The sequence below is a fragment of the Nomascus leucogenys genome, chromosome 22a, assembly GCF_006542625.1.
Source record: "Nomascus leucogenys isolate Asia chromosome 22a, Asia_NLE_v1, whole genome shotgun sequence".
Taxonomy (NCBI): Eukaryota; Metazoa; Chordata; class Mammalia; order Primates; family Hylobatidae; genus Nomascus; species Nomascus leucogenys.
Window position 1 is genome coordinate 116,658,183 of NC_044402.1, and position 27,588 is coordinate 116,685,770.

The window sequence follows — 27,588 nt, forward strand, 5'->3', positions numbered from 1 at the left end:
GATCTGATAGGAATTCAACTTGATGATGCTAGGTTTTCCTTGATGAAATCAGGTTTCTCTCTGCCTAACAGCACCTGTCAAAGGTACAAAGGAGATCTAATTCTGCCTACAATATCCTGCTTTTGTGAGCTAAAGCTTTCTGTGTCCTCTCAGCAAAAGGAAAAGTCAAAATCCTCTGGAAGCGAAAGACATTGTTATATAAACCCAAATTGAGCAAAAAAGAAAATGTTAGCCAATTTTTTTCTTTTCTTTTCTTTTGAGATGGAATCTCACTCTGTCACCCAGGCCAGATTGCAGTGGCATGATCTCGGCTCACTGCAACCTCCGCCTTCCGAGTTCAAGCGATTCTCATGTCTCAGCCTCCCAAGTAGCTGGGACTACGAGCATGTGCCATGCCACCACATATGCCACAATATTTGGAAACAGAGTCAAGCAAAGATTTTCATGCAAGGATGTAGTCTTGAGTAGTGAAAAAATGGAAATTACCTAAAAATCCAATATGAGGAAAATAGTTACATCAATAACAACGAAATATAATGCTTCCATTTAAATATCTTGCTCTTGGTCCTGGCACAGTGACTCACACCTGTAATTCCAGCACTTTGGGAGGCCAAGACGGGCAGAAAACCTGAGGTCAGGAGTTTGAGACCAGCCTGGCCAACATGGTAAAACTCCACCTCTACTAAAAATACAAAAATTAGCCAGGCATGGTGGCGTACACCTGTAGTCCCAGCTACTTGGGAGGCTGAGGCACAAGAATCACTTGAACCTGGGAGGCAGAGGTTGCAATGAGCTGATGTCAAGCCACTACACTCCAACCTGGGCCTCAAAGCAAGATTCCACCTCAATAAATAAATAAATATCTTGCTATTGAAGACTTACTTAGAGAAATGCATACCATATTATTGGGAAAAGTAGAATTCTAAACCTAACAGCATTCCAATTTTACTTTTTTTTTTTTTTTGGAGATGCAGTTTCACTCTTCTTGCCCAGGCTGGAATGCAATGGCGCCATCTCGGCTCACTGCAACCTCCACCTCCTGGGTTCAAGCGATTCTCCTGCCTCAGCCTCCCGAGTAATTGGGATTACAGGCATGCACCACCTCTCCTGGCTAATTTTGTATTTTTAGCAGAGACGGGGTTTCTATATGTTGGTCAGGCTGATCTCCAACTCCCAACCTCAGGTGGCCGCCCACCTCGGCCTCCCAAAGTGCTGGGATTACAGGCGTGAGCCACCGCGCCTGGCCCAATTTTACTTTTAATAAAAAATATTTGCCGAGGTGCGGTGGCTCACACCTGTAATCCCAGCACTTTGGGAGGCCAAGGCAGGCAGAGCACAAGGTCAGGAGATCGAGACCATCCTGGCTAACATGGTGAAACCCCATCTCTACTAAAAATACAAAAAATTAGCCGGGTGTGGTGGCAGGCACCTGTAGTCCCAGCTACTCGGGAGGCTGAGGCAGGAGAATGGCTTGAACCCGGGAGGTGGAGCTTGCAGTGAGCCAAGATCACGCCACCGCACTCCAGCCTGGGTGACAGAACGAGACACCATCTCAAAAAAAAAAATACATGCAGGGACAGGCGAGGTGGCTCACGTCTGTAATCCCAGCACTTTGGGAGGCTGAGGCGGGCGGAGCACAAGGTCAAGAGTTCGAGACTAGCCTGGGCAAACATGGTGAAACCCCATCTCTACTAAGAACACAAAAATTAGCCAGGCATGGTGGCATGTGCCTGTAATCCCAGCCAATCAGGAGGCTGAGGCAGGAGAATCGCTTGAACCTAGGAGGCAGAGGTTGCAGTGAGCCAAGATCGTGCCACTGTACTCCAGCCTGGGCTATAGAGCAAGACTCCGTCTCAAAAAAAAAAAAAAAAAATGGATTATACATGCAAAAATGGACTGGAAGGAAGTTTATAAGATTTTTAGCCATTTTTCTGAAAATAATGTTAATTATGAATAATTAAAATTGTCTTCGTCTTTAAATATTTTTTAATGAACATCTAAATTATCTTTGGTTACCATTGTGATTCCAACATCTGGCATAGTATGAAGTAAAAAAGAAAACACCTGTATTTTTCGTTAAAAAAAAAATCCTCATTTTAAAAACCATGCCTCAAAGTTCATGCCAAAAAAACATAATTCACACCAAAAAAACAAAACCAAAAACAAAAAACAGTGGCCTTCTGACTAGAAAGAAAACTGGAGGCTAGGCGCAGGGCCTCCATGACTGTAATCCTAGCACTTAGGGAGGCTGAGGCGGGCAGATCACTGGAGGTCCGGAGTTCAAGACCAGCCTGGCCAACGTACCAAAACCCCATCTCTAGTAAAAATATAACAATGTTGTGGAAATAGCCATTAATTCTGGCATAAAAAAATAAAGAGGAAAAAGTAATTATAAAAATGATTTTTATGGCCAGGCCCGGTGGCTCACAGCACTTCGGGAGGTCAAGGGGGATGGATCATAAGGTCACGAGTTCAAGACCAGCCTGGCCAACGTGGTGAAACCCCGTCTCTATTAAAAATACTGCTTGGGAGGCTGAGGCAGAGAATTGCTTGAACCTGGGAGGTGGAGGTTGCAGTGAGCCGAGATTGCGCCACTGCACTCCAGCCTGGGCGACAGAGCGAAACTGCATCTCAAAAAAAAAAAAAAAAAAAAGATTTTTAATATTCTTTCACTGAAGGAAATCCATTTCCAATACAACATATATTTTTAAGTATATGATGTCTTTTTCTCAAAAGACACTCCACCACTTTCATCAGAATCTCAGAGAGATTCATGTCTTCCAAAAGATTACAAGACCAATATCCTAATGTTTTAGTTTGTGGTAAGAAAAATACAGTCTGTCACCTTATTCCAGGGGTGTAGTTTTTGGCCAGTGCATACTTATGCAACAGGATGAAAGTTCAAATAGCACACTTACACAACAGGATGAAAGTTCAAATACATAAAAATCCTTCAAAGTCGACTAGGGTCCTATGAATCTGCTGAGAAGCCTAGTATCTCACCTTTGCATGAATTGATAACTGATTCTGATTTTCTTACAGATTTTCCTGAAAGAGGATAGAGTTTGGTGTTGAGAATAAATTGGGCAGTAATGGTGATGAGGTTACATCATGGCCTTACTAGGAAATTTTTTTTTTTTTTTAACTAAAAACAGATATTTTTTTAGTTCATAATATGCCAGATGTTGGCAACACATTCGTAACCAAAGATAATTTAGATGTTCATTAAAAAATATTTAAAAGACAAAGACCATTTTAATTACTCATAATTAACGTTATTTTCAGAAAAATGGCTAAAAATCTTATAAACTTCCTTCCAGTCTATTTTTGCATATGTAATACTTTTTTTTTTTTTTTTTAGGACTCTTGCTCTGTCGCCCAGGCTGGAGTGCAGTGGCACAATTTTGGCTCACTGAAACCTCTGCCTCCTGGGTTCAAGAGATTCTCCTGCCTCAGCCTCCTGAGTAGCTGGGACTACAGGCACATGCCACCATGCCTGGCTAATTTTTGTATTCTTAGTAGAGACGAGGTTTCACCATGTTTGCCTAGGCTGGTCTCAAACTCTTGACCTTGTGCTCCACCCACCTCGGCCTCCCAAAGTGCTGGGATTACAGGCGTGAGCCACCGCGCCCGGCCCTGCATGTATATTTTTTATTAAAAGTAAAATTGGGCCGGGCGCGGTGGCTCACGCCTGTAATCCCAGTACTTTGGGAGGCCGAGGCGGGCGGATCACCTGAGGTCAGGAGTTCAAGACCAGCCTGACCAACATATAGAAACTCTGTCTCTATTAAAAATACAAAATTAGCCTGGCGAGGTAGTGCGTGCCTGTAATCCCAATTACTCGGGAGGCTGAGACAGGAGAATCGCTTGAACCCAGGAGGCGGAGGTTGTAGTGAGCAGAGATGGCACCATTGCACTCCAGCCTGGGCAACAAGAGCGAAACTCCATCTCAAAAAAAAAAAAAGTAAAACTGGAATGCTATTAGGTTTAGAATTCTACCTTTCTCAATAATATGGTATGCATTTCTCCAAATAAGTCTTCAGTAGCAAGATATTTATTTATTTATTGAGATGGAATCTCGCTCTGTTGCCCAGGCTGGAGTGCAGTGGCTTGACATCAGCTCATTGCAACCTCTGCCTCCCAGGTTCAAGTGATTCTTGTGCCTCAACCTCCCAAGTAGCTGGGACTACTGGTGTGCGCCACCATGCCTGGTTTGTATTTTTAGCAGAAATGGAGTTTCACCATGTTGGCCAGGCTGGTCTCGAACTCCTGACCTCAGGTTATCTGCCCGCCTCAGCCTCCCAAAGTGCTGGAATTACAGGCGTGAGCCACTGCGCCAGGACCAATAGCAAGATATTTAAATAGAAGCATTATATTTCATTGTTATTGATTTAACTATTTCCTTCATATTGGATTTTTAGGTAATTTCCGTTTTTTCACTACTCAAGACTACATCCTTGCATGAAAATCTTTGCTTGACTCTGTTTCCTTAAATTCCTGAAAAAGGAATTACTGTCATAGAGCATAAACATTGTGAAGGTTTTTGGATCTTTTTTCCAAATTGCTCTCCAGAAAGTTTGTAATAATTTATATTCCTGCCTTCTCATTCCTGCATCAACACTTTAAGTTTTCCCAACATTTCAAAATTTTGTTAGAAAAATGAAATCTTACTGTTTTATATTTTATTACCAATAAAGTTGATTATTTTTTCATATGCTTCTTGCCTGTCTGTAGTTCTTCTTTTGGAACACTTAGTCTATACCATTAGTCTAATTTTTCTATCAGTGTGTTGGATTTTTTTCTTTATTTGTAAGAGCTCTTTATGTATAAGGCTGTTGGCCGAATCTGGTGGCTCGGCCTGTAATCCCAACACTTTCGGACTCAGAGGCAAGGCAGGAGGATCCCTTGAACCCAGGTGTTCGAGACCAGCGTGGGCAACAGAGTGAGACCCTATCTCAAAACCAACAAACGATTTATCTTATGTTGCAAATATTTTTCTTCATATGCCTTTAAACTTTATATATTTTTTTAATTCAAAAACTTCACCCAAGTTAAGGTAAATATTCAGCATATTTCCTTGCTGTGGTTAAGAGATGTGAGAAGACACTATGAGAGACTCTTAGTATGTTTACAACTTTTTCCAGTTCAATGAAGTCTTCCCACGTTTCCGAATCACTCACATTAAGCATATAGAATGGATTAATTTTAAATCTGAATATAAAACTAATTGCACAGCATGTTTCACTGCTCTTCTTACTGCCTACCTGGGGCACAGTCTCTTTGGCCTGAGTGGTCTCTTCAGTTTTTAACGAGTGGCTCCACAATTCCTTAGGAAGAGCTGCTCTCTTCTGTCTCCCTGGTGGTCGTAATTTCGCCCACACCTGCCCCCTCTTTGCTCTGCAGCTCCACACTCCCTCAGCCCTGCCGAGAGCTCCTGGTTCCCGACTCCAGATTACCCCAGGTCACCACAGCCACGTCTCTGCACCAGCGGCCCGCTCACCTACCCAGCTCCAGGAGCTCCTTCACGATGGCTTTTCCGATGCCCGTGGCCCCGCCGGTGACGATGGCCACTTGGCCCTGCAGCAAACCAGGCGCCAGGTAGCTCCTGCCCTTAGCCCAGGAGGCCATCCCTGCAGCGGGGTGCCAGAGCAGCTGAGCGCTGGCCCTTCTGGTTCTCAGGGACATTCGAGGCGGGCGGGCGGACGGGCGGGGCGGTGCTCCAGCCCACGTGACCGCAAGGACCCCCCCCCCCCCCCCCGCACCCTCCCCGGCCCGGCCCCGCCCGCCCGCCGCGGCAAAGCCGCATCCTCCCGGAGCAGAACCGCTCCCCGCCGGCTGTCCGCAACCTCCGCCAGCGTCCGTCCCTGGTCGGGTGTGGGTGAGACTGCTCGTTCGTTTCTTTACATTTCGATGCCATTGGGGAGGGTGGAAGGGAAATGCAAAAAAAAAAAAAAAAGAAGAAGAAAGAAACAAGCAGGGTGTGCTCTATTTCAAAAATTCAATCCTCAGGGCTGAAGCTCTCACGATTAATTAAAATTAAATCTCCAGTGCAGCTGGAAAAAGAAAGGCTGCTGCTCGGCTCCCTCGCTGCGCCCGCCTGCCGGGGTCGGACGTCGGCGATGCTGGGGCTCCAGGTGCTGTGTGCCGCTGGCTGGGAAGGGGAGAAAGGGCAGGCTTAGCTGAGGGGGAGAAATGCGGCTTTCAGATCCTTTCATCCTTAGGGAGGGAGCCCGGGAAAGAGAGTGAAGGGGAAGAGGAGATGCGGTTGCAGTTTTCCACAGAACCAAAAGAATAAACGATTTAAAAAATAAACTCAGGCCCACCTCCGTCTCACCTCCCACTCCCCACCCAAGAATCAAGGGGAAAGATCATCTTTACCAGGTTTGAGACCTGATCCATTTCAGCTGAGCTGCATAGCAAGTCCAGAAGAGGATCTTTCATTGAAGGGTGCACGATTCCTGCAAGATGCATCTGTAGGTGTTTGAGATCATGTCCTGTAGTTCATTCCTTGTGCAGGAGGGTGAGCCCGCTAAGGATGGGGAAAATTTCTCATCTGTGTTATGGTGCCCAGTAACAGTGATTTATTATTCAGATATGCTCCTTATTTTTCATCTTGCTTCCCGCTTTCAACCCACCAGAGTGAGATTACACCTGGACTGGCCTACTGAGACTTCACCCTAAGAACTTGGTCGAATGTACCAGTTGCCGTGGTCTTAACAATCCAGATGGGATGCTATTTCTAAGGCTGTTGTCAGAGTGTTGCATTTTCCCCGGACAGGTATTAAAATAATATAAAGGCAAATAAATGCCATCATCCTTTTGTTGGACCTACCACCTAGGATTCACAAAGCCAATTGGAAATGGGTCTGGTTGACAGAGGAATCAGACATCACTTCCTCCACCAGGTCCCACCCACCAGTGAGGCTGCAGTTCTTGTTGGACAGCTACACTTCCCTGTTGCTCTATCCTCTTGTCCTTCTCTGATCGTTTTTTAGAAACACTTCTCCCTCTATCTTTGTTGCTGACAGATTCAAATCTACACTCACTAAAGAAAGCAATAAATCTCCTGGTTACCATTTGCTAGATAGTTTATCCAGGAATCACTTAACTCTACTACTTAAGTCAATTCTGTAGTTAGGACCAAATTTTTAAAATTACAACGCCATCACCTCCTTTAAAACAAAGTAAATTCAAACAGGAAAGCTCAAAGTATTGTTGCAGAAAAATATAACTCCTCTTGGTTTGATCCCAATGACAAAGTATTTTTTTTTTAAGGAAAAGAAATATTGATTCAGTTCTGAGGGCTATCTTATTCAAGAGAAGTCCAGACTTTCTTTCTTGTGGGTGAGGACACTTTAAATTCTTCTAACTGATAACTTTATTGAAGATATAACTTAACATGATTTATGCCCTGGTCTGGACCTATAGATTCTTAGAGGTGTGCCAGGGTGAGTCAGTGGGAAGCTGGCTGTGCTGCAGCTTCCGTGTGGCTGCTGAGTAGACTGAGAGTGGGATTCTGATGTCTTCCAGTGAAACAGGGACTGGGGGCTGCAAGCCGGTTATGCCCACTGAGGATGACAAGGTGCCATTCCTCAGCTGCAAGGAAGTTGCAGGATGAACAGTCAGTCAGAAGGCGATTTTTCATGATCCAGGCAGAACGTGCGATTAAGAGAGCTTTGGGGTCTCTTCAAGCGATCTTTGGTTTAAAATTAGTAGGCATGATCTCTTTGCCTCTGCCTCGGACCTCTGTCAGGGTTTGAAAGTTCACTAATCCGCTAAGTTCCAGGCCAAAAGGCCTGGAAGCAGAGCAATAGATCTGCTACTTGGAAGCTCTTTGTTTTCATATTTTAGTTCTGCCTCTGGTTGAGGCATCTCTTCCCAAGGCAACTACGCCATGCTGCATTGACCATTCCTTTGGTTGAATCAAATGCTGCTCTTCCCTGTGCTCTGCGTCACTGCCCTCTTTGTCCTGGGGAAAAAGGCATTCCTGTGGCCAAGGTCCTCCCACACCCCCAAACCTCTCCCCACAGCTCTGTCATACCCCATTAGCAACGACTGCCTTCAGCTTCCCACCCCTCCCCCACCCCATCTGCCTGGTAACTTTATTTTCTCCCCTCTGCAAAGCAGCTGCTAGCTCAGACTGACAGGGGCTTGTGGGATTCTCAACATTTAGACTCCCAGAATCTCAGTGCTGAGAGAATGTCAGTGAAGCATCTGGTCCTGCCCCTACCTTGAAGCAAAACTACTTAGCAATTGTGCCGTAACGAGGCATATAAAGGAGCTTATTGATGTCTTTTTATTAAAATTCTCCTTAGTCTCAGGCTTTCACAAAAATAAGCTACTCCTGAGTTGCTACCACTTCACCCAGTCACTTAAAAAGATTCATCAAACACCTACTTGTTGGCCTACCTCTATGGTACCACTTCATAGAGCTTAGAGTCTAGTAGAAGAGCTATGCAATAAATAAGTAAAAGAAAAATAAATAATGACAAATGTTGGTAAGTCTTACATAGGAAACAAGCTGTTGTGATTAAAGAATAATGAGAGGCAGAGCAGAGAGTCAAGTTTTTAGTCCGTGTGTCAAGAAGGGCTCAGAGGAGGAGACATTTGAACAAGGACTCAAACAAAAATGGGCACAGGAAGAGGCAGGGGTGGAGCAGCAGAGCAGCAAGATAGACAGCACTTAAGAAGACCTCAAGCATTTGGAAGCAGTTGGTGCTCTTGAGGAAGAAATACACAGCCAGTGTGATTGGAGCATAGCACACCTACTATGGTGTACAGATGGAGTGGCAGGATGGGGAGGGAGGTCCTTAGACCACTTGGACTTCCACATGTGTAACAGTAGGAAGTTACAGGAGGATTTTAAGCAGAAAACAGCCGATTTTCTTTTTTCTTTCTATTTTTATTTATTTATTTATTTATTTGACATGGCGTCTGGCCCTGTATCCCAGGCTGGAGTGCAGTGGCAGCGATCTCGGCTCACTGTAGCCTCTGCCTCCTGGGTTCAAACAATTCTCCTGCCTCAGCCTTCCGAGAAGCTGGGATGACAGGTGCGAGCTGCCACGCCTGGCCATCTGATTTTCTTTATGTTTTAAAAAGATGTTTCTGGCTGAGTGCCGTGGCTCATGCCTGGAATCCCAGCACGTTGGGAGGTGAAACCCCATCTCTACTAAAAATACAAAAATTAGCCGGGCGTGGTGGCACATGCCTGTAATCCCATCTACTTGGGAGACTGAGGCAGGAGAATCAGGTGGGGGAGGTGGGGGTTGCAGGAAGCTGAGATCGTGCCACTGCAGTCCAGCCTGGGTGACAGAGTGAGACTCTGTCTCAAAAAATTAAAAAAATTAAAGATGTTTCTTCTGAGTGAGGAATTGATTGGAAGGCAGCAAGAGTGGAAGCTGGAAGATAGGAGCATTTTTTTTAGAACCACAGTTAAGAGACAGTGGCCTCCTAGACCAGAGGGGAAGCAGTGGAGATGGGAAAGTTGGGTGGATGAATTTAAGAATTATCTGGGCTGGGAGCAGTGGCTCATACCTGTAATCCCAGCACTTTGGGAGGCTAAGGCGGGTGGATCACCTGAGGTTGGGAGTTCGAGACCAGCCTGACCAACATGGAGAAACCCCGTCTCTACTAAAAATACAGAATTAACTGGGCATGGTGGTGCATGCCTGTAATCCCAGCTTCTCAGAAGGCTGAGGCAAGAGAATCGCTTAAACCCAGGTGGTGGAGGTTGTGGTGAGCTGAGATCACACCATTGCACTCCAGCCAAGGCAACAAGAGTGAAACTCCATCTCCAAAAAAAAAAGAATTATCTGGATAATTTTTTTTCAAGAGTGGCTTAAAAGCAGTTATTCTAAGCATGAGTTCGAGTATGAGCATGTTCTTAAAAACCCGTTGTCCCCCCTACAATGACCAAGAGTACAGAGCTAATGGTTGATTGAAGCTAACACTCTGTAATATCACATTTATAATAATCTTTTTTTTTTTTTTGAGACAGAGTCTCGCTCTGTTGCCCAGGCTGAAGTGCAGTGGTGTGATCTCAGCTCACTGCAACCTCTGCATCCCGGGTTCAAGCGATTCTCCTACCTCAGCCTCTGGAGTAGCTGCGATTACAGGTGTGTGCCACCATGCCTGGCTAATATTTGTATTTTTAGTAGAGGGGATTTCACCATGTTGGCCAAGCTGGTCTCGAACTCCTGATCGCAAGTGATCCACCTGCCTTGGCCTCCCTAAGTGCTGGAATTACAGGCATGAGCCACCGTGACCAGCCTGTTAATAATCTTTAGACTGGAAGTAGAAGTGGAAGATGGGCACAGCTTAACTGCCAGAGAAAAGAACAAAGTCCTCTCTCTTCTCTCAAGTCTATTGATTAAAGCCTTGGAAATTGGGTAAAAAATTTTTTTAACCTCTCTCTTGTGAAATCTAAAAGGAATGAGAGATGTTTAGAACCTGCTTCTCAGATCAAATACTTAAAGCATAATAAAGTATACAAAAATGAGGAAGAGAATTAAGCCTTTCTTTCTTAACAGTTGTTTATGTCATATTTCTGCCAAGACATTTTCTCTTCTCTGTCCTATGAAGTCAACAAGTACATACTGACGTTGTACTACATGTCCATCCCTGGGGTTTTCCCATTGGTGGTTAAAAAGAAGAGTAAGACAGTTCCTAATCTCTAGAAGTTTGTTATCTACCTAGAGAGATGAATGAAAACTCATGATGCCGTCTATAATCTATACAATGATATGAAATGCTGTATAATTAAGTATTAAGTGTATGGTTCAGATGGCAAATGCTATTAAATTACAAATAGAAGAAGGCAAAAGAAAGGGAATAGAAACTAATATTTATGAAGTGTCAGTCACATATTAGGCATTTTATACTGGGCCATTCATTGAATTCTCACCATACACATGCAACACAGGGTTAGGGTGGGAGGAGAGGACATGGGGGCTGGGGTAGTCACAGAAGGGGACGTGAGCAAGTGAGTCTGTCTTGAGCCAGGCTTGAAAGAAGTGGAGAAGCGTGACAAAGATGAAGAAACCAACATAAGCAGATGTGTTGAGTAGTCATGTTGTGGGAAAGGGAAGGGGGAAAATTGCTACTGAATCCTAGGGTGGGGTGCAAATATGGAGAGCCTCAAACACCAGACAGGCCTTCAGATATATTTTAGTCAGTAATGGCAACACAAAATAAAAATATTGTTTTGTTTATTAATCACCATTAATATGGTAAAAAATGGTAGAGGAATGTCTTCCATTTTAGAATGTCTTCCAGTTTAGAGGAAGTAGTATGAAGGCTGTATTCTGGCATATGGTGGTAGTAGAAATTCAAATGAACAAATTAACAAAAAGAGTTCATAGGAATGACTAGCAGGACTTAGAGACTAATTATTATTAGGTGTATGGAAATATGTCCTTAATATAGGAAATGAGTTCATCAAAGAACATTCTAGAAGTTTATAGATCTTTGCATAAATGTTGGCGGGTAGTACGGCACAATGAAAATAACATGGGCTTTGAAATTAGCAAACCTGGGTGTGAGTTCCAGCCCCACCACTTACTAGCTATGTAAGATTGAGCAAATTTCTCCTCTAAATGGGAATAATAAAAGTACCTACTTCATTGGTTTGTTGTGAATATTGAACAATATGATTATTGTAAATTACTTAGAGCAGCACTTGGCACACAATAAACATCCAATAAGTTTCTGTTGTTACTATTATTAAGTCCAAGTGTCCTCTTCTGCAAAATAATATTTGCTTCATAAAATTGTTGTACCTAGGCTGGCATGGTGGCTCACACCTGTAATCCCAGCACTTTGGGAGGCCGAGGCAGATGGATCACTTGAGGTCAGGAGTTGGAGACTAGCCTGGCCAACATGGTGAAACCCTGTCTGTACCAAAAGCACAAAAATTAATTGGGCATGGTGGTGCACGCTTGTGGTCCCAGCTACTCAGGAGGCTGAGGCACGAAAATCGCTTGAACCTGGAGGCTGAGGTTGCAGTGAGCTGACACTGCACAACTGCACTCTAGCCTGGGTGACCAAGCAAGACTCTGTCTCAAAAAAAAAACAAAAAAAAAAACAGGCCGGGCGCGGTGGCTCACGCCTGTAATCCCAGCACTTTGGGTGGCCGAGGCGGGCGGATCACAAGGTCAGGAGATTGAGACCATCCTGGCTAACATGGTGAAACCCCATCTCTACTAAAAAAGAAATACAAAAAATTAGCCGAGCGTGGTGGCGGGCGCCTGTAGTCCCAGCTACTCAGGAGGCGGGGGCAGGAGAATGGCGTGAACCTGGGAGGCAGAGCTTGTAGTGAGCCGAGATCGTGCCACTGCACTCCAGCCTGTGTGACAGAGCAAGACTCCGTCTCAAAAAAAAAAAAAAATTGTTATACCTAGAACAACTTTGCAATATCTAGCACATGGTGTTACTTAATAAATATTTATTGAAGCTGGGCACAGTTGCACATGACTATAGTCCCAGCTACTCGGGAGGCTGAGGTGGGAGGATTGCTTGAGCCTAGGAGTTCAAGTCAAGCCTGGGCAACATAGAAAGACCCCATCTCTAAAAATAAATGAATACATAAATATTTTTTGAATGTATAATTAAGTGAGATAATGCATGTACTGTATAATCAACACAGAACCTACCAAATTACACAATCAGTAAATTCCATAAATGTTGTGGAGTTTCCTTCTTTATCCCTTTTTCCTTTCCTTTCCCCCTTCTCCTTTTTTCTTGGTAACACTGAGAGGTTCTCTGCTGTAAATAAAGATGAGTTTGGTTTGAACATGCTTTGCTAAATAATTCAATTAGAAAATATTCGCCAGGCTATTGGAGATACAATCTTGAGATCTACATTTGGGTGTTCTTGGCATAAAAGTGGTCCTACAGCTGTGTGCGGGAAGGCTGTATATTTTAACAAGAGGAACAGAGTATGCTGTTGAGAATAGAGGACAATGAATTAAGAATCGGCCTAGAAAACACTGGCAATTATGGGTTGGAGAAGGCAGATAAGGGAGCAAAAGAAACAGAAGGAAGGTTTGAGAGGTAAAAGAGAATGAGAGTAGAAAGTTAAAGGAGGTGAGGGAAGGTTCAAGAAAGATTTGGAAATTAGTGGAATCAACAGCTCTGGTGTGACAAGGAGAATAAGAATGGTGAAGTGGTCACTGTGATCACATCAGGGACTTTCAAGACTGTTCCTCACCAAAATGAGTGGATCTGTCATCAAATGAAGGAGAAATAGGGTTTTGGACAGCAAATAACAAAACCAAAAAACCAAAAACCATCAGCTGTTCACTGCAGCTACTACCACTTGACGACTTCTATTTTTTATTTTCATTATTTTCATTTTATTTTATTTTACTTATTTTATTTTTGAGACAGAGTCTCACTCTCTCGCCAGACTGGAGTGCAGTGGCACGATCTCAGCTCACTGCAACCTCTACCTCCCAGGTTCAAGCGATTCTCCTGCCTCAGCCTCCTGAGTAGCTGGGATTACAGGCGTGCACTACCATGCCCAGCTACTTGTATTTTTAGTAGAGATAGAGTTTCACCATGTTGGCCAGGCTGGTCTTGAATTCCTGACCTCAAGTGATCCGCCCATCTTGCCCTCCCAAAATGCTGGGATTACGGGCATGAGCCACCACACCTGGCCTTGACTTCTTCTAAATCTTGGTGGGGAAATCCTGGACTTTAGAGTTATGCAAGTATAGAATTAAACCCAAGTTCTCTCACTGCTATATTTAACGCGTTGAACCTAATAGGTCAAGTGAGGAAAGTAAAACCTACCTGTCAAGCTTGTTGAGAGATGCAAATAAGAGAACATCTATAAAGAGTTTACCTTACAGCCTGACACATAAGGCTTGATAAATGCCAATTTCCTGGCCTATTTCTCATCTTTGCAAGTGACTTGCGCGCGTGCGTGTGTGCGTGTGTGTGTGTGTGTGTGTGTGTACAGAGATTGGGAGTGGGGAGGAAGGGCAGAATATTGCAGGATGAACTGGATATGAGTGGCTATAAACTATTTGATAGAAAAGCTTGGTTGGAGATAAATGAGATATCAGAAAGAGTAAAGTGGCAAGGTAAAGTTATTTTTTTCTAGATAAGGAACTCTGAGTTTGAAGGCAAAGGGGAAAGAGCCAGTAGAAGGAAGTTGGAGCTACTGGAGAAGGAGGCAATCAAGGATGAGGAAGAGATGGGGATCAAGAGTCAAGTTGGGGTGGTCAAAGAAAATACCTGTTTTCAGACCACTCATGCTGGGGAAGGCCAGCCACTGTTGTAAGGACACTCAGATGGCCCATGGAGAGGCCCATGTGGAGAGAAACTGAGTCAGCATTATGTGAGAGAACCATCTTGGAAGCAGATCTAGCCTCATTCAAGCCTTCAGATGACTGCAGCCCTGACATCTTTAGAGATCTTGAAAGAAAACCAGCTAAGCCGATCTCACATTTCTGACTCAGAGAAACTATTTATAGGAATGCCACAGAATTTTTGAGAAAATTCTATTCACAGAACACTAAAAGGTTCAGAAACCATAAAAACAAAAAACGCTCTTGGACCTCCGAATTCTATAGGCAGGAAGCAGGTAGAGAAGACTACTCACCACCCAGCTAAGGCACTCCCAGTTTATTGACATACATAATTGTGTGAGATAATAACTTTTTTATTGTTTTAAACCTTTATTTCTTGGGTAATTCATTACATGGCAACAGATAATTCATATTCTTGTACTGAGACATCTGATACATTCCAGACTTGCAGGAAACTAACAGTAAAAAGGATCCCCAAATTTAGGAAAACACTTTTTACAGTAGCTGTGATAACAAGTAGCCACCAGAAGTAGTTTTAAACATGTTCAATCAACAACTGCCTAAGTGAGTACGTTTTTGAAAGCCAACATGAGAGTACCAGACCCTGACTGGCCAAAAGTCAACTCACACTAGTGTGAAAGTCAGCCAAACAGGGACAGAGCCACTCACCTGATTGACTTTCAGAAACAAAGGACTGACTGATGGGTTAATTTCCAAAAACATCTTTGCTGAGTGTTAAGGTATGGTTTGTGTTCCCCCCCAAATCCATATGTTGAAATTTTAGCCCCCAAAGTGATGGCATTAGGTGAGGCTTTAGGTCATGAGGGTGGAGTCCTCAGGAATGGGATTAGTGCCCCCATAAGAGAGACCCAGAGGCTGGGCTCAGTGGCTCACACCTGTAATCCCAGCACTTTGGAAGGCCAAGGCGGGCGGATCATGAGTTTGAGACCAGCCTGGCCAATATGGTGAAACCCCATCTCTACCAAAAATACAAAAATTAGCTGGGCATGGTGGCATGTGCCTGTAGTCCCAGCTAATTGTGAGGCTGAGGCAGGAGAATTGCTTGAATTCGGGAGGCAGAGGTTGCAGTGAGCCGAGATTGCGCCACTGCACTCCAGCCTATGCAACAGAGTGAGACTCCATCTCAAAAAAAAAAAAAAAAAGACCCAGAGAGCTAGTCAGCTCCTTCAGCCACGTGAAAACACAGTGAGAAGGCACCATCTGTGAACCAGAAAGTGAGTCCTACCAAACCCCTAACCTTGATCTTAGATTTTTTGCTCCCAGAACTGTACAAAATAAATTCTTGTTGTTTATAAGCTATCTAGCCTATGGTATTTTCTTATGGCAGCCCAAATGGACTAAGACACTGAGGGAGATTGTTGTTGATCAATTGAACAGGTTTAAAACTGGTTCTACTGTCTACTTTTTACCATGACTACAAAACAACCCATCTTTTCCTAAGTTTGTGGGAATGTTTTGTAGTCTCAAAGGATAGTGTTCTAATTTTAGGGAGATGAGGAAATCATGTTTCAAGGTAAATCAAGGACAGTGTCTCTGTCCTGTGACTACTGTGAGTAGACATTGGCTGGACACCTTTCTAAAATGAGCTGTGCCTGAGGCAAAAAATAGCCCCCTAAGGTGAATAGCCAGGAGCTCACCAACCCTTTACATTTCATATTTCTTATCTAAGGTTTTAATGGGATGTTCAAAAGTCATCTCTCTTTTTGCCTCTGATGGGATTGTCCCTCTCCTCCATCAGCTAACAAGATGATCATGTTTAGCTTTTATATCCCCAAGAGACTCCAAAGCTTCTCTTAGCTACTATTTTCTGTACTAGTCTGTCCCTGGGCTCAGGAAGCTCTTCCTGTTATCTAACATTGGCCTCTCCCATTGTGCCCAACCAAATCAAGAGTGTCGAACACCATAACTTTTTATGGTTTTTTTTGTTAAATTAAATTAATTTTTTTGAGTGATTCGCCCACTTTGATCTCCCAAAGTGCTGGGATTACAGGCATGAGCCACCGCACCCAGCCACTTTTTAATGTTTATAAGGCCCATTAATAAGGGTCATCATCCCCATGCATGTGTTCACTTTGCCCTGCCACATCTTCCTAGAGCACCACCCCCTCAACAAAGAGAGAGGAAAAGGGAACAAGAAGTAGGAGATTTGCAACTTGCCTTCTCACGTGTACTCTTTAACATCTCTGTCTCCCTTCTGAACATCTGGGCACATCTTCAAAGAAGTAGTAAGGAGTACAGAACATAAAACTTCTCCCAGCTCTGAAGCTCTGGTCCTTTCGTCTCCTCGGGGTCTCAACCCCTAGTTTGAATTCATACTGTATAGAAGGGCCAAGGAAGGCCCTTCACAAGCTGCCTCCAGCAACTACAGAGAAAAACAGATGATCTAAGTAGGAAAACACGGTGGATTAGGGTGGCTTCCCAAGCTGTGATCATTGCACCTTCAAGTAGGTACGAAGTGGTTTGTTCAGAGGTCATTCCTACCATAGAATTACCATGATGCAGCTTTCTGAGTGTCAGTGTACAAGAGGACTTGGACCAGGGAAAACATTTTTGTATTAAACATAGACACTTAGAGAGTAGAATTAGAAATGTATGTATATACACATTTGTATAGATATATACATATGTATAAGTACATATATAGATATACATATATGTATATCCTGGAACTTAAAGTAATAATAAAAAGAAGTGTGTGTGGGGGTGGGTATAAAACAACAAAATCTGAAAATCTTCACCTGGGGGTGGATTGCATTCAGCCTCCACATTCAGTTTCCTCTGGGTAGAGGTCTGCTGTCCTCTGTGTAGAGGCCACTTTGGTAGAAGGGCCCTGGTTGAGCTCATCAATGCCCAAGGCCTGCTCAGCAGTCTAATGGTTGGATTAATTGTCCTCTGAATCTATTTACCTTGGGAGGGCTCTCTGCCATACTTCTTCCTGTATACATCTTTGTACTTTTAGACACCTCAGCCAAATGAATCTCCTGGTCCAGAAAGCTCCATAGATAAGAATTTAAAGATAATGGCGCTCATTCTGTCCCCAGTACACCCCCCAGGCAAAGTCAAGCAGTGAGGACGTAGTGAAACCTGCCCATTTCATCCTGTGGATCCTACCACTAAGATTCCCGATTCTGTCACTGGGTCCCTGATTTATTCCAGGCATTGGGTTAAGTGCCCAGTTATAAAGTTAATTTAGATCCAACATCTGCCAATCCAATGGAAAGACAATCAACAGAGGCCAAAGGAAATACTGGGTGAGAGGGCAGCAGAGGAGAGCTCCCCTGCCTGGAGGGGGAGAAAAAGCCATTCCACTGGGCTTAAAATTCACCTAAATTTTAGAAACACTGAAATGAGAAAAAAAATATGTATTTTGGCATTTTAAGAGATACGATATACAGTCCTTCCTGTCACGTGGTAATTACCAAAGATATATAATTTTTAGACATGGGATTTGCCTCAAAATGAATGGAGCCTAGTGGAATTCTAGAGCCTAGTGGAATTTTTGTTTCTTTCTTCTCTCCACTGCCCCACTCCCATCCACTGGGCCAGAACAGTAGACATTGGGAACATTTGAATACACATGAGAGGAGAAGAAGCTTTACTATTGGGAATAAAGGGATGGCAAATGGTGTACATATGGCAATAAAGGAAAGGCTCAGAGAGCACTGAAATACAGTGAGGGATTTGGCAGTTGGGAACAAAACTAACAGCCAGTAACCTGGAGTTGCTGAAGAGTGTACAGCCTCGAGGAGTGTGGGGTGGCAGGGTTGTGAGTAGAAGCTTGCGATTCTGAATAATACGCACACTTCTTTGAAAAGTGGAGAATTTTTTGGTAAATAGCTTGGAAACTTTTCATATCTACAGCGGGTGCCGCTATAGTTCGTAAGTTATTTTTCAGAGTATAAATGCCAATAATATTGCATAACAGCAGGACCATTTGCCTCTTTCACTAGGATTAAAACTGGGTATGTTAAAAGTTCATGAGAGTATTCTAGCTAATAAATGAAGAAGTGAGAGAAATGGAATATCATCATTTTGTAACCCCTAATGATTTAATGGGTATAGTCAATGGCCATTAATGAGCTGTTAACTTCACAAAAAGAGTCAACTAGACATTAAGGGACTTCTAATGGAAGTACAAAACATCCCCTCTAAAATTGTCTTGCCAAACAAAACAAACCATCAACCAAAAAAATTTCAACGTGAAATTGATCAAGACTTTCTATTTAGCTATCAACTCATAACACAGAGTTCAGAGGAATACACTGTGGGGATGCAATCAGCAAAACCCAGGCTATGAGAATTTGCAAGATAAATGACCTGTTTTCTTTAACAAATAAGTTACCAGGAAAAAAAAATGAAGGACAGGTATACAGACCTGCACTGTCCAGAACAGAAAGTGGAGAGACAATGTTATTTTAAGGGTGAAAATGAAGCCTCTCCACCACTCTTCCAGCATGTGATAGGACAAATCCCAGTAACTTTTTGAGATTGTGGGCTGACAAGAAGCCAGGAGACAGGTTTCCTTTACAGAATAGCAAGGTAGACATGGTTGGTGTGGTTGTACCATTTGAGTGGCTTGCTTAATGTTGTATTTATCCATTTGAGTACTGTTTTAATGTATGATTCAATAGCCAGAAGTCTGGAATACAGGTCCCAGCCACCTATGGTTCTTTTTTTTTTTTTTTTTTTTTTTTGACAGAGTCTCGCTCTGTTGCCCAGGCTGGAGTGCAGTGGCACAATCTCGGCTCACTGCAACCTCTGCCGCTCCCAACCCCACACTGGGCTCAAGCGATTTTCCTGCCTCAGCCTCCCAAGTAGCTGGGATTACAGGCACCCACCACTACGCCCAGCTAATTTTTGTATTTTTAGTAGAGACGGGGTTTTGCCATGTTGGCCAGGCTGGTCTCGAACTCCTGACCTCAGGTGATCCACCCACCTCAGCCTCTCAAAGTGCTGGGATTACAGGCGTGAGCCACTGTGCCCAGCCTACCTGTGGTTCTTAACTTTCATCTACTGGTAAGGCTTCCTTACCCAACTTCCTTATACTCTGCATGCTCCAACTAGAGGCTGATTTACACACAAAAATTGGTAACACAAGCAGACTATGCTAACTACTTAATGTACGTAAAATAAAGAAACAATAATTGTTGACTTTCATATGAATAAAGAAAATGCAAATTATGATAACAATGAGATATAGTATTCCTTCACGTGGGTTTTGCCAAATATTATATGTTTGTATAAATGACAAAAATATTACTGTAGTGAAAGTTTATTCACTCTCTATTATAAGCGATTTATATTGCACTCCCATAATAAAGTATGGCAAGAAGTAAAGGGAGAGGAAGGCTTCTGCCAAGTTGAGGATCCTTTCCCACATTCCTGTTCATCTCATCCCATTTGCTTCCTGTTGATGGCTTTGCTTTCCTATCTTTCAGGTGGAATGCATCCTTGGGACATCTTTGCATAACCCCATCTAGGAAGAAGTTCTGTGATGTGTGAACTGTGAGTTTGCTCAAACAAGTCCAACTCTTTATAAGGCATAAGTAGACGTCAGGTCTGGGATGGAAGAGCCAACAGCAATAGAAGGCCAGGTCCAGCTTCCAAGCCCCCACCAGGGCTCTCTCAGGAAGGCTGTGGCTGCTGCCCTGGCGCTGGATGGGGAATCCACAATAGGGCGCAGGAAAAAGAAGAGGAAAGAGTCACGCCCAGAATCCATCATCATCTACCGCTCAGACAATGAGAAAACAGATGAGGAGCCCGGGGAATCAGAAGGTGGAGATCGGCCTAAAGAGGAGGAGGGAGATGATTTCCTAGACTATCCTGTGGATGATGGTGAGTCTCTCTAGCCCACTTGTTTAAAGCCATGGGAAGGAAACCAAAAGGGCATCTTCCAGAACAGACAGGCATCTGCTCACTGACCTATTTCTTCTTGGTGACACATTTCTTCTTGCAATATTACCACCTTTTATTCATTTATTTTGAGACAGAGTCTTGCTCTGTCACCCAGGCTGGAGTGCAGTGGCGTGATGTTGGCTCACTGCAACTTCCACCTTCTGGGTTCAAGCGATTCTCCTGCCTCAGCCTCCTGAGTAGCTGGGACTACAGGCACGTGCCACCATGCCCGGCTAGTTTTTGTATTTTTAGTAGAGACTGGGTTTCACCATGTTGTCCAGGTTGGTCTCAAACTCCTGGCCTCAAGTGATCCACCCGCCTCAGCCTCCCAAAGTGCTGGGATTATAGGCATGAGCCACTGAGCCTGGTGCAATATTACAGTCTTCATTCAACGAATGGTCAGTATTTATTGAGCACCTATTACATTTTTTTCTAGATGATACAGAAATCTCCACCCTTTCAGAATTCCTAACGAAATGGAAGAGGCTGATTTATAACAAGAATTGGTAACACAAGCAGACTCTGCTAACTACTTAGTGTATGTAAAATAAACAATAATTGTTGACTTTCATATGAATAAAGAAAATTATGAGAAAATTTGCCATAAGAAAATCATATGGCAAATTATGACAACAATGAGATATAGTATTCCTTCACATGTAGGCTTGCCAAAAATTGGGTAAAATATGATTACGTCAATATGAGCAAATGGATATACTTCATGCACCTTAGTGAAAGTGGAAGCTGCTTCAACCACTTTGTGGAGGAAATTTGTCAACATTTATGAAATATTTAGTAAAATTCACAGTTCAAAACATGCATACCTCATGACCCAGAAATTCTCAATATCTACTCCATGAAACTTATGCCCATGTTATCCTTGCATAAGGAGGCATATATAAGAATATTTGTTGCAGCTAATGCAACCATGATGTGTTTGTATTAAGAATTATTGTGGAGGCTGGGCACGGTGGCTTACACCTATAATCCCAGCACTTTGGGAGGCCAAGGCAGGCAGATCATGTGGGGTCAGGACTTTGAGACCAACAACAGGAGTTTGAGACTGGCCAACATGGCGAAACCCCGTCTCTACTAAAAATACAAAAATTAGCTGGGTGTGCTGGGGCATGCCTGAGGTCCCAGCTACTTCGAAGGCCGAGGCACAAGAATTGCTTTAACCTGGGAGGTGGAGAATGTGTGTTTGTATAATGCAGAGGTTGCAGCAAGCCAAAATCCTGCCACTGCACTCCAGCCTGGGTGACAGAGCAAGACAACATCTCGAAAAAATAATAATTATTATTGTGCAGCCATAGAGAGATGAGGCAGATCTATTTGTGTAGATGGACAGATCTCTAAGACATATGCCCACAGTGAACAAGATAAGCAATTTCTCTGCTCTCCTGCAGTTGACCTTCAGGGAAAGACAGATAGTGAATGAGTCAACAAATAAAAGATACTTCCAGGTAGTAGTATGAGTTCAAAGATGACAAAACCACGCTGATGGGAAGATGAGTACTGGTGGAGGGTGGAAGGTGGTAGGGGAGAGATTGCATGGTTGTGAAAGGCTTCTCTGAGGAAGTGACAATTGAATTGATCCAAATGACATGAGCGAGCCACCATGAAAAGTTCTAGGGCAGAGTTTTTGGAGGAGGCGGAACAGCAAGGGCAAAGCCCCTGAGGCGAGAGCAGCTTTGGCCCGTTTATGGAAAGGAGTTATTTCAGTGTAGGGAGTGTAGGGAATAAGGGAGGATGGTGAGAGGAGGACAGGAAGGTAGGTGGGGGCTGGATCATGGTGGCCCTTGCAGGTCTTGGTAAAGAGTTTGAGATTTGTTCCAAGTGCAAGAGGAAGTCAATGGAGGACTTTTAAGCAAAGAGACATCATCTTGTTTATATTTGTAAAAGATCACTCTGGCTTCTCTATAAAGAATGAATTATAAGGGTTAAGACTGGATGCTGATGGGAGACTATTATGTCCCTGCAGCCACAGTAGCACTAATGGAGAAGTTCGGGTGATAGCAGGAGAAAGCTGGAGAAGAGAAGCTGGATTCAGGATGCAATCTGAACTTGTCAGAGGCAGGGAGTGAGAGAAAGAGAGGAATCAATAATGACTCCTGGGTGATTGACTGGAATGACAGGGAGGATAGATGGTGGTGGTGTTTACTGTGATGAAGACTGTGAAAAGACGGGGCTTGGGGGACTGCACATTCCTTTTCTCTAGGTAAGCAGAGTCCCTGCCACTATCCAGGGCCCTGCTCTTTAGGTGGCTTCATCTTATCTCTCAGTTGTGGGGCAAGGAGGCCACAGGGCCCAAGGTCCATGCCTGCCTAAAGCCTGTATTTTCCCATCCCCACCCAGACTTCTAGCGTGGCCAGCAGATGGCTATTTGGTTCTGTGTGGGTGCGTCGTATGTGTGTGTGTGTATGTGTGGTGTGTGGTGTGTGGTGTGGGTGTGGTGTATGTGGGGGTATCTGGGCTGTTTGTGTGTGTTGTATGGTGTGTGTGTATGTAATGCGTGGTGTTGTGTGTGTGGATAGGTGTGGGTGGTGTGGTATGGGGGAGTATATGGTGTATGTATGTGTGCGTGGTATTTGTGTGGTGTGTGTATGTGTGTGGATGTGTGGTGTGGTATGTATGGGTATGTGGTGTGTATGTAGAATGTGTATATATGTGGTGTGTGCATACGGCATGTGGGTGGGTATGTGTGGTGTATATATGTGGAATGCGTGGGGGGCAGCATTTGTGTGCACGTATGGTGTGTGTATGTGTGGTGTGTATATGTGTGTGTGGTGTGTTATGTGTGTATGTGTGGTATGTATGGGTATGTGGTGTGTATATGGTATGTGTATGTGTTGCATGTGGTATGTGTGGGGAGGTTGTGTGTGGAGTGTGGGGTGTATGTGTTATGTATGGTGTTTGGTATATGTGGTGTGTGTATGTGGTGTGTATGTGGTATGTGTGATGTGCATGGTGTGTGGTGTGTGTATGGGATAGTGTAGTGTGTGTATGTGGTATGTGATTGGGAGGTGGCGTGTGTGTGTGCGTATGGTGTGTATGTATTATGTGAGAGGGTGTATGTGTATGGTATATGTGGGATGCATGTGTGTATGCGTGCAGCCCCTGGATGTGAGGGCTGGATCAGGCATGTGAGGGGCCCCCCTCTCAGAAAGCACAGAACAGGCATGAGAAGGGAAGGTGGTGGCTGTCCATCAGTCCAGTATCTTCACAGCACTTGTGACCTAAAAATAGGATCATCATTTGCATCATGTCTATATCAAAGTTCTTCACACTCCTCCATGCCACAGAGATTGTGCCAAGATTGAGGCCCCAAAAAGCGGAGAGAGTACATGAAAAACAAGCTTAACCTGCCTCACAATTTTATCAGGGCCCAGGCACAAGGAGTGAGAGTTCATGTGGGAGCAATAACACCAGTGGTCGCCCTCCCGAGGGAGACCCACTCAGTCCGCCATTGAATCACTGACTCAGGACTGTGCCAGATGCTGTAAAAAAGGCTACTCTTGTCCTCATGCCCAGCCTGGGAGGGTGCGACATGGAGATGCAATGCCCACTCTTCTGATCTTGACTCTCACCTCCTTTCTACCCTGCAGATATGTGGAACCTGCCTCTGGACAGCCGCTATGTCACCTTAACTGGGACCATCACACGAGGGAAGAAAAAGGGTCAGATGGTGGACATCCATGTCACATTGACAGAGAAAGAGCTGCAGGAACTGACCAAGCCTAAAGAGTCATCAAGGGAAACGACGCCTGAAGGAAGAATGGCCTGCCAGATGGGAGCTGACCGTGGGCCCCATGTGGTCCTCTGGACGCTGATCTGCCTGCCTGTGGTTTTCATCCTCTCTTTTGTTGTCTCTTTCTACTATGGCACTATCACCTGGTACAACATCTTCCTCGTGTATAATGAGGAAAGGACATTCTGGCATAAGATCTCGTATTGCCCTTGCCTCATTCTCTTCTATCCAGTGCTCATCATGGCCATGGCTTCTTCCCTGGGCCTCTACGCTGCTGTGGTCCAGCTCTCGTGGTCCTGGGAAGCATGGTGGCAAGCTGCCCGGGACATGGAGAAAGGCTTCTGTGGCTGGCTCTGCAGCAAGCTGGGTCTGGAGGACTGTTCTCCCTACAGCATTGTGGAGTTGCTTGAATCCGACAATATCTCAAGCACTCTCTCCAACAAGGACCCCATCCAAGAAGTAGAAACCTCCACGGTCTAAACTCCCAACAACTTACTCCCTCCTCTGGCCCCAGTAGCCTACATATCATCTTAAAATTCCAGCAGATTCTTTCTTTAAATTACCCCCTACTCTCTGCAGTTCTTCTGGGAAACCAGAGTCCATACTGATCAGTTTTACCATCTTGAGGGTTCCAGGAGGGCAGGGAGCAGACAAGCAATTGTGCCAAAGCAGTTCATCCAATGGACAAACTCTTTTTGATTCCCTGCCCTAAAATCACCATTTATCTAGGACAACGGAACTCTGCTGTGTGTCGTTTTGGGAGCCTGGAAGTTTTACTGGTGCCTGGAACTGAGGGGAGTATGTGACTAAATGTGTCAGGGAGAATAAACAACCTCAGGGGTAACCACATCCACCAAGATAATAGACAGGGATGGAGTAAGACATTTAGGAAGCTGGTCTACCACAGTGTAGCAGAAGGTAAAGATTTGTGTGTATCATTTAGATTTAGATTTAGCTGCATAGAATTAAAACCCTAAAATATCAGTGGCTTAAACAAGATAGAAGTGTATTTCTTTCTTGTACAGAAGAAGTCTGGAGGCAGACCATCCTGGGACCCTGTGAAGTAATCCAGGTCCCAGGCTTCTTCTATTTCTCTACCATTAGTAGGATGTGACCCTTCTCACCCTTATCCTCAACATCCCAGTGCTGATTACATCTTCAGCCATCACATCACATTTCTGATAAAATAGAGGAAAAGGCAGAGAAGCACACCCTCTTCCTGTTCAAGGAGACTTTGCAGAAGTCCCACTCAATTCTTCTTATATCTCATTGGCAAGACCTCAGTCACATGATCTCATGAGCAAAAGAGGCTGGAAATGTAGTTGTTTGGCTGGGTAGCTATATTCTCAGCTAAATATTGGGTTCACACCAATTGGCAAGAAAAAGGAAGAATGGTTATTTGGTTTTGGTTTTGTTTTGTTTTGTTTGCTTTGCTTTTGAGACGGAGTCTCACTCTGTTGCCGAGGCTGGAGTGCAGTGGCACTATCTCGGCTCACTGCAACCTTCGCCTCCTGGGTTCAAGCGATTCTTGTGCCTTGGCCTCCCGAGTAGCTGGGATTACAGCTGCGTGCCACCATGCCTGGCTAATTTTTGTATTTTTTTTTTAGTAGAGATGGGGTTTCACCATGTTGCCCAAGCTGGTCTTGAACTCCTGACCTCAGGTGATCCGCCTGCCTCGGCCTCCCAAAGTGCTGGGATTATAGACAAGAATGGTTATTTTGGTAGGCAAGTCAGAATCTTTGCCTCACAGTGATAATTTAAATACGTTCAGAACCCCAAACTGCTAATATGGTTTTATTTATTTATTTATTCATTTATTTATTTAGGCCTGACTCTTACACAGAGAATTTATATATAGATATTAGCAACATATACTTTGAATATACTATACATAGATTTTAGCACCTCACGTACTTTGCAATTAAGCTTCTGTAATGTCATGCGATTTGTTTTTGGAAAGGAATAGTGGGCAGGAAAGTACAATTTATAATAGTAGCATAACTCTTTGTCCTGGTGGTGGAGGTGGGATGAGGTGGTGATATTTAACCTAGATTAAAGACCAGGAAGGGAGGAATTGCATCTGTCAAAGTTTCCTCCAACAGAGATCAATAGCCCTAAGCGCAAAGAAGCCAGATTTAGCCTTCTGTTGTTTGGCAAAACCTCACTCAGAGCTTTACTCCCTCAGACCTTTCTGAGTTTAACCACAGATGTGATCTTTGCTGTGCTGAGAAACTTGTGTCTTCCTGGCCTGTAGGGAGTGTAAACCAGATTAATACAGATTAACAGACTCTGAACTTAAAAAAAAAAATCACTCCTAAGGGTGTCCTTCTAATTTCAAAATATCAACTCCTAAGAGGTCAGCAGAATTTGGAGATTTGGGTCCTTATAAGAATAGCTGGTGCTCTTTTCTTGTTCATGTCTCAAAACAAAGCTGTTGAAAGAACTGCTGCAATGAATCAAACCAGAGGAGTTGGTCATGGTCCCCATAGAGAGCCCAGGACATTTGCCTGATGTATGGTGCTGAGCTCCACCTTCAGAGGAACTCTCTCTCTTTTTTTTTTAAATAACTATTATTAGCTTGACAAGAAAAAAAAAAGTGCCCAACAGTTTTAGTGTTAATCTTGGTGCTCTATGGTGCATTTGCAGAGATATGAACAATTAAAATGAAGACAAAGAAAATAAAAATAAAGTCTGATTAACATTTGCTCATTTTGTCTTTGAGGCTCTTCAAAATTGCTTTGAATGCTGTGGTTTGCAGAAAGAGGGTGAGCATGATGGCTGTCCTATATGTATGTAATGATTTTAATGTGAATCCTTATGTCTGGACTCTTTCCATGCTTCACTAATTTTTGGGAATTCTATTGAGGTGGACTGTTTTCACAAACCACATTAGAAACTTGCAAACACATTTGTCCCATTTTTCTGGGGTTGGGGAAACCAATGGGAAAAGCCAAAAAGTCATGATTAGGACACAGGTAAAGTGGCTGTGGTGCCATGGAAGAGTGTGGGATGATGATGAGATCATATCCAAGAGATAACTAAATAAAGTTGACATGGCCTTCATCCTAGTTGGGCTCATCATCTAATGGAAGAAATAGGCTTGTAAATTAAAATCATTTCAAAGGGGTTCTATAGAGGTATGTAAAAGCCTAGACTAGAGGAAGGAAAAACAGAATCAAACAGAACCAAAGCGTCTCATTTTTGCTCTCAGCAAACACCACAGAGACCACCAGAGGAGAAATTGGAGAGTTCAATACCATATTTGAACAATTCTTTTGGCTCATAGTTGCCTAATCATCGTGGTGAATATCAAGGAGGATAACTATATTTTCCAGTTGCTTAGCAGCCATAATGTGCTGAGCTGGATAAACCATGTCTGGCCCATAGGGTGACACTGATGTGTTTCCAAGTCATCTTATCTATTGACATTAGGTAGCACCCTTCATTTCACTTCACATCCAAGAAGAATAAAACCCATGATTTTCTATAAAACAAGATTCTAAATCTTAAAAATAACTAATTTCAGACGATGTGAAAGTTTCATTCTGCCATTTTGGAATGGCCACCCACAGCTTAATTTGTGCAGTGTTGAAAAATATTAGTGGACATCTC

The 27,588-nt window shown here is 43.7% G+C and overlaps 2 protein-coding genes across 2 annotated transcripts in view; one reads left to right on the plus strand and one right to left on the minus strand.

The window, feature by feature from the left end:
* PECR (peroxisomal trans-2-enoyl-CoA reductase) overlaps window positions 1-5,704 on the minus strand; it is a 50,045-nt gene extending 44,341 nt beyond the window's left edge. The window contains exon 1 of the mRNA XM_030802959.1: window positions 5,505-5,704. Within this exon, the coding sequence (XP_030658819.1) occupies window positions 5,505-5,685 (181 nt within the window). The 5' untranslated portion in view covers window positions 5,686-5,704. The remainder of the gene's footprint in view (window positions 1-5,504) is intronic.
* Window positions 5,705-5,792: 88 nt separating this feature from the next.
* TMEM169 (transmembrane protein 169) lies at window positions 5,793-26,685 on the plus strand. Its single transcript, XM_012499922.2, has 3 exons — window positions 5,793-5,874; window positions 19,772-20,168; window positions 23,834-26,685. Exons 2-3 carry the CDS (start codon window positions 19,898-19,900, stop codon window positions 24,454-24,456), a joined length of 894 nt encoding a protein of 297 aa, XP_012355376.1. The 5' UTR covers window positions 5,793-5,874; window positions 19,772-19,897; the 3' UTR covers window positions 24,457-26,685.
* Window positions 26,686-27,588: the final 903 nt, after the last annotated feature.

Bases quoted from the DNA above. Each gene is read 5' to 3' on its own strand.
- TMEM169 (XM_012499922.2), top strand. From the start codon at position 19,898: ATGGAAGAGCCAACAGCAATAGAAGGCCAGGTCCAGCTTCCAAGCCCC. The intron at 20,169-23,833 runs GTGAGTCTCTCT...TCTACCCTGCAG, and splicing joins AGACTATCCTGTGGATGATG to ATATGTGGAACCTGCCTCTG.